The sequence below is a fragment of the Patagioenas fasciata genome, chromosome 1, assembly GCF_037038585.1.
Source record: "Patagioenas fasciata isolate bPatFas1 chromosome 1, bPatFas1.hap1, whole genome shotgun sequence".
NCBI classification, from domain to species: Eukaryota; Metazoa; Chordata; class Aves; order Columbiformes; family Columbidae; genus Patagioenas; species Patagioenas fasciata.
Genome location: NC_092520.1, coordinates 77,431,835 through 77,438,503, shown reverse-complemented (window position 1 = coordinate 77,438,503; position 6,669 = coordinate 77,431,835). Strand labels below are relative to the sequence as shown.

Sequence of the window (6,669 nt, the reverse complement as noted above, 5' to 3'; positions counted from 1 at the left end):
TCTTTGCCAGAGTATCTATCTCTTTTAAAAAAATTGACAAAAAGAAAAAATATTCAGGCATGTTATTTTTATTAGGGTCCTGTAAATCATATAGAGAGCAGAACCTCCCCCCATTCAGAGATCTCCCAGCCTGTTGCATATGTTACTGGATGAACCACAAGGAGTCCTGCAAGTGTGTTCCTGTCACCTCACCCCCACGCATCCTACTGATGGGATGCAGGGAGAGAAGCATCTCTGGCAAGACTAAGCATCCACAGAGCTGCTGGTGAGCAACAGAACCAGCTCTGTCCTATGCAGGAGACCACTACCTCAGCCACCTCTCCCACCACCCTTTTTGGGGGGCTCCAGAGGGAGCCTGCCAGCACAGGCTTCTGGCACAGAGAAGTCCCCAGAGTGGGAGGTGATTACACTGAGAAAAGTGCCTACGGCTACCATTTGACGGTATCTGAAAGGCAGGGAGATGGGGAAAAGGAGATCAGAGTGGAGAAGGGGCTGTCAGCTGGGAGGGCTCTGGGGCAAGGTGGCAGCAAGAAGAATCACCCTGGTCACAGGCACCTCCTGGCTCCAGCGCAAAGGGACCTGGTTCCATCCAGCTCCTTGTGAGCAGAAAAGCTGTGGACCCGTGGCCGGCTCCCTTGCCTCATTGTCTGTATTGCCGGAACTGGGAGGTGGGGGACATAGGGACCGAGGGAGCAGGGGCTTCTCTGCCCCCCTGGCTCCGACAGGGTTGTGCCCGCCATGCACTGGGGTTGGGAGTGGCAAGGGGGGGTGGAGACAGGGCATGGGGACCACCAAAATAAATGCACTAGAAAAACAGTCTGATGATTTTCCACGTTTGATGTACATGATGCAAATTGATGTTTAAAGCTTATTTGTTAGCTTGCATGTGAAATGCCAGCGGTGTTTTTCTAGATCAGTGGGTAACCAATATTTTGGGGGGGGAGGGACACAATAGCAGTGAGAGCGAGCATGGCTCGAGGCTGTGTATCCAGAGGCTGGGGTTTATATCATGAGCTGCTTTCGACTGTTATAATTTGTGGCACAGATTCAGCGAGAATCTGATCTGCTGAAAATATTTGGGCTGTGAAAACTCCCACACTGTGACAGATGTCAAGTCCAATTAAGTGACTCGTGTCCAGGTTTCTGTCCAATAGTCTTTCCCATTAAATATCAATTTAAGAGGGAAAAAATGCCGTCCCCTTTTCTACGAGCCTTTATCTCTTCCGACCATCTCTAGGCTAGACCCTTTGGTACCAGAGACGAATCCGCACGCATCTTTGCTCTGTCTGTCTGTCTCGTCCCTGACACCTTCCGCACCCCTCCTTGGCTTCATTGCCGCTCCGGGAGGAGTGGGAGGAGGAACTGCACTTTCTTTTTGTGCGTGTGAGCGTACCTCTGCCTGCACCGACGTTGCCTCTCGCAGCCGCTCCGAAGCCTCGCCGAGATTTTCGTTTATTTTTATTCTTTCTTTTTTTTTTTTTTCCTTTTTTTGTTTCCCTTCAACGTTCGCATTTCTTTCTTTATACTCACTCGAGACATGCAGGAGGAGTTATGAAGCTCAGGGACGGATGGGGGGTTCGTTTATCCCTTTCCCCCCCCCTCGCTGGCTCTTGAAGGACCAGAAATAAAACTAAACCAAACATTTATTTTTCGACGGCGTCTCCCTCTCCTACCCCTCTCCGCCGGACCGGTGAATTAACAAAACTGCACGTGATACCCAAAAACAGAAAAAAAGAAAAAAAAAAAGAAATAATAGAAAATAATAGAGAAGAAAGGAGGGAGCAACGCATTGTTACCCCGGCCCGCGGCGTGCCTGCGCGCCGGGCCGCGGTGGAACAAAGCCGGCAGGGCCGCACCGGGTTCCGCGCAGCGCGCAGCGGGCGCCGGGCTCCGGGCTCCGTAGCTCGGGCTCCGCGCCCGGCCCGGCCCGGGAGCGGCGGTTCCGCGGGCCGCCGCGGGGAAAGGACAGGCCGAGGGGGCGGGGGAGAGGGAATAATCCCGGCTGGTGCTATCGCTGCATCCCTTTTGTTATTTATCGCGATCGGGGAAGAGGAGGAAGAAGAGAGGGGGGAGACGGCACTTTCCAGCGGAATTCTCCCCCACCCACCCCCAAAACCGACTCGCAGGAGCTGCCGGTTCATTTGCAACCCGCTGCCCCGAATTAACGGACGGAGGCAGACTTTGATGGGGAAAACGCTTTTTCTCCCCTGATGCATCGTAAGTAACTTAAATTGTTATTTATACTCCGCAAACACGACGATAACATTTCCAATCTCTGGAGCGCTGGAGGCCGCGGCGAGGGATGAGATCTGTTTTTCCCCATCCGAGCAGGACACTTTTCCTCTCGTAATTTATTTGATTTGATTTTGATTTTTGTAATTTTTCCATGCTCCGCTCCCGAAGGGTCATTTGAACTATAAAGGAATCGCCGAGGGGGCGAGGGGACCTGGAGAGAGAGGCTGTCCAAGCGACTCCGCCGAGGTAAGTAGACTTAACAATATATCCCTTTTCCAAGTAGCACGGGCATGGGTTTACTGGGGAACAACAACAAAAAAAAAAGGCTGTTTCCGGCTCAGCTCGCCAAAACCCCCAGCCTGGATAAATCCAAACGAAACGGGAAAATTCAACACGCACCGCAGAGAAACCTTTAAGCAACTTTCTCCAGGAACCACCTCTGTAATTTTCCGTTTTCGCACAACCTCCCTGCAAATCCTCCCACTGTCAGTGTGCTTTCGCACAAACCTTCTCGCTTGGATCTTAACTGAAAGGTGATTTTAAAACCTTTCCTTTCATTCCCCCCCCCCCACCCTCCGCCAAGAAATCTCTGATACCTGACCTGCGCGCTGGCCGGCTTTATTCCCTAGCCCTGCGTTGTGGGCCTGAGTAACCCTCCCTTTTAAAAACAGAAGCAGCAGCGTTTCCGATGGCCCTGAGAAGCGGCGACTCTTTTCCCGGGGAAGCAAGCGCCCTCTTCTTTCCCTCCCCGGGCCTTTCGCCCTGCGCGCCCTGGGAAGCGCGGAGCCCCGGCGGAGCCCCGCCACGCGTGCCCCGCGTCTCGTCCCGTGGGGGACGCTTGGCTCTAGCCCTGCTTGGGAAGTATCCCTCCTGCCCGTCATTTCATGTCTCTCATTATTATTACTATTATTATTATCGCTTTTAATTTATTTTTCCCAACCGGGTCTGAGACCCGACAGGGGACTTCACCTGGAAACTTTACGTGAAAATTCTCGGTAGTATGAATTCGAGGGAAGGGAGAACGCAATGTTCCCTCCTCCCACAGGCTCGCTCCGCACCTCGCTCTGCACCCCAGCCGTACGCGCACACACACATTTGTGTCCAAGGTTATTCACTAGTAGCCTGATGTATCGTTTTATTACATGCCGGCATGTCCACGGGCGCGCTCGGATTTGTATTGCTGTCTACATGACAGATGGTGCTCTGTGAGGCCGCAAGAAGATACGATTCAATTTTCTTTTGAAAGGCACGTCCGCATTTATTTATTTATTTAAACACCAGCACCCCACCCCCCTTTTTCGCGCAGTGAGGGGAGAGGAGGAAAAATTTAAAGGAATGGAAAAGTTTGGTCGCTGTTTTGGGACTGAGTTTCTTTTTTGAATTCTCACTCTTCAAAACATGCGTTTGATCGCTGGCAAATCGCTATCCGCACAATTAGCAGCGGAAAAAAAAAAAAAAGAAAAGGCAGGAGGAGAGCTCAGTAGTTACATCAGATCCCGTAGTTTGACTGGGGAAATAAATTTCCCCACTGGCCTTGTTACGTTTGGCAGCCCTTGAGATGTGTATTTGAAAGCATCATGTCTGTAGCCCGGTATCCCACAGAGTGTTACAGAAAGAGAAATGGTTAAGCAGAGATTCGCAGAGGAGGAATAAACATATTAACATTGAGGAAAAACAAATCTACCTAATATTGAGCTACTGGATATTAACTTGCTTGAGGAAAAAAAAAAAAAAAAAAGAGGTCTTTTATTGCTTTCCGGGCCTGTTCCTCCACCGAAGCAAGCACGGGGAATAATGGGAGGAGGAAGTCTATTCCGTTGGAGCTGCCGTCAAACGCTAGAAACGGGATGGTAAACGAAGGGGCATAATTTATCCCCGGTATTGCTCTCATTAGTGCTCCTTGAAGGAGCAGCGAACCCGCCCGCCCGCTGCCGCCCGGCTCTCCCACTGCCTCGGCCGGGCGGAGCGGGGCTGCGGCGGCCACCGGCGATGGAAGCAGGGCGCGGGGGCCGACATGTCCCTGTCCCTACCCGTGTCCCTGCCCCCTGTCTTGCCCCTGTCCCCCCCCTTTCCCCGGTCCCGGCGGTGGCGGGGCTAGGGCGCTGACGCGCTTCTCTCTGCTTCTCTGTCCCGGGAAGGCTCCTCCGCCCCCTCCAAGATGATGCTTAGCCCGGATCAAGCTGCCGACTCCGACCACCCCTCCTCGGCGCCCTCCGACCCGGAGTCCCTGGGCGGCGCGGACGCCCAGACGCTCAGCTGCTGTGTCTCCGACCCGGAGCCCGCCGAGGGAGGCGGTGGCGGCGGCGGGGAGGGCCGGGGAGGCGGTGGCGGCGGCGGGGAGGGCCGGGGCGGGGGCCGGCCCGGGCTGCACCCGCCGCCGCTGAGCCGGGAGGAGAAGCGACGGCGGCGACGCGCCACGGCCAAGTACCGCTCGGCCCACGCCACGCGTGAGCGGATCCGCGTGGAGGCCTTCAACCTGGCCTTCGCCGAGCTGCGCAAGCTGCTGCCCACCCTGCCCCCCGACAAGAAGCTCTCCAAGATTGAGATCCTGCGCCTCGCCATCTGCTACATCTCCTATCTCAACCACGTCCTCGACGTGTAGCGCCCGACCGCCCCGACGGACCCCCGGGACCCCGGTTCACCCTCCGCCGCCCCGAGTCCGGCCGCGGGGGCAGCGGCGGCAGCGCCTTCCCCGGGGCGGGGGTGTCTCCGCGGCGTCCACTCTCTCCCCGGGGGTTCCTCCACACGGTCGCGGTGTGGCCGAGGGAGAGCCCGATTTTCGAAAAGAAGTGTAAAACCGGATTGTTTCTTCAGGCTGTCAAGTGCCCCTTTATATATATCCAAAAACATTTACTTGTGACCTTAAACGTGTGACCCATGGGTGCAGTCAAAAATAACTATTTTTTATTTATGGTAGAAGGAGTCGACAATTTATTTTTTTCAAGATTTATTTATTTTTCAGAGTTGTGGCAATTTTACTTTGGATACTTTGTGCCAATTGGTTTCTATAGTCGAGTGTTTACACTTGCTCCTGTGGAATATTATGTTTAACTTGATGAGTGTTTGTTGGGATCGATACAGTGTTCAATTTACTTTTTTTTTTTTTAATTTATTTTTTCCCTCCAATTATATTGCACTTGTGTACGACAAACCTTCCCTTCCTCCCTGTTTATATTTTATGTATATGAAGGCGTTTGTTCTTGACATTTTTTCTTTTTTTTTTTTTGTTCGTGTGGGATCGACAACCACTAGCACTTAACTAGGAGAGGTTTTTTAAAACTTGTTGTTATTCTGATCTATAGTTACGTCTGAAAAGTACTTTGCAAATCGTTTATAAGGGAAGTAGTTCCTTTGTGGGTGTATATGTGTGTGTGTATACATGCATGTGTGTGGGAGTGAGCGTGGGTGTGTATGTGCGTGGCATATTTTTAGGAAAGGACACTTTTCCTAAAAAAAAAAAAAAAGAGGAAAAAAAAAAAGTAAAATCCAGGACTGCTTTCCTTTGTGACAACCAAAAAATTCTATAGCCTGAAAATGTTTCATGTTCTTTGCTGTGAATCTCTGAAAACAAGAAGCGCATTTTAGGGATGAAAAAGAAAAAAAACACATCTGCTATCCAAAGATTTTAGTCTTTTTCAGGGTTTTTTTGTGTGTCTCTGTTGCTTTATATAATGCAATATTTTGTAGTGAAAATAGATAAATCTGGTTTCTATCTGATGCGTTTTTCATATCTCTCATGAATGGTGAGCTGTTTTGCATATAAATAAAAGTATCAAATAAAAGCTGTTTTTTCCTAATTATTTTTCCCTGTTGGTCTTTCTATAAGATGGAGACACGATGCCCTTATGAATAAGAATTGCAGAGACCTCTCCAGTCATGCATGGGAAAACTCCAACAGGTTACCTGCTGCTTCCTAGGGAGACTCAGGCTGCGGTTCCCCCACCACAGCTCCCCTGCTCCAGCTGCTCTCAGCTGCCTGCGCTGCCCAAAGGCACAGGAGGCACAGGACCGCTGCTTTCACTTTCTCAGTCACCACTGACATCTGGTCGCGCGTTCCAAAGTTCAGGCTGTAAAATCAAACCCCATGCTTGCAAAGCACCTGTTTCGCCACATCGCTCTTCAGTATGACCAACTTTGCAACCAAAGGGTATGTGTCTCATCCTGTCTGAATGCACTGGGTTTTCTTTCTCTTGTTTAAATTCAGTTTTGATCCCGCTCTGTCCAGGTCCAGTTCTACTGAAACCAAGTAAAAATCCTGGCCCCTTTATTTTTTGCAAAACCTCAACAGTATTCCTTTGTATAAGGCTTTACTGCCAAAGTGTCATTTGAAACAGGGCACAGATACAGACTCAGTAACAGACAGGTTATTACCTGAGTAATGTGAGACCTCGGTGCCATTTCATTTATTAAATTCTTCTCTTGTTTACCACAAGG

At 50.9% G+C, this 6,669-nt stretch overlaps 1 protein-coding gene across 2 annotated transcripts; it reads left to right on the top strand.

The window, feature by feature from the left end:
• The first annotated feature begins 1,200 nt into the window (after positions 1-1,200).
• On the top strand, positions 1,201-6,032 carry NHLH2 (nescient helix-loop-helix 2). Of its 2 annotated transcripts, XM_071809398.1 has the most exons (3): positions 1,201-2,217; positions 2,404-2,481; positions 4,374-6,032. In XM_071809398.1, the coding sequence occupies exon 3, from the start codon at positions 4,394-4,396 to the stop codon at positions 4,835-4,837; it is 444 nt and encodes a 147-aa protein (XP_071665499.1). In that variant the 5' UTR covers positions 1,201-2,217; positions 2,404-2,481; positions 4,374-4,393; the 3' UTR covers positions 4,838-6,032. The 2 variants fall into 2 exon arrangements, with proteins under 2 accessions (XP_071665499.1, XP_065708599.1); XM_065852527.2 differs by having other exon boundaries at positions 1,201-2,481.
• Positions 6,033-6,669: the final 637 nt, after the last annotated feature.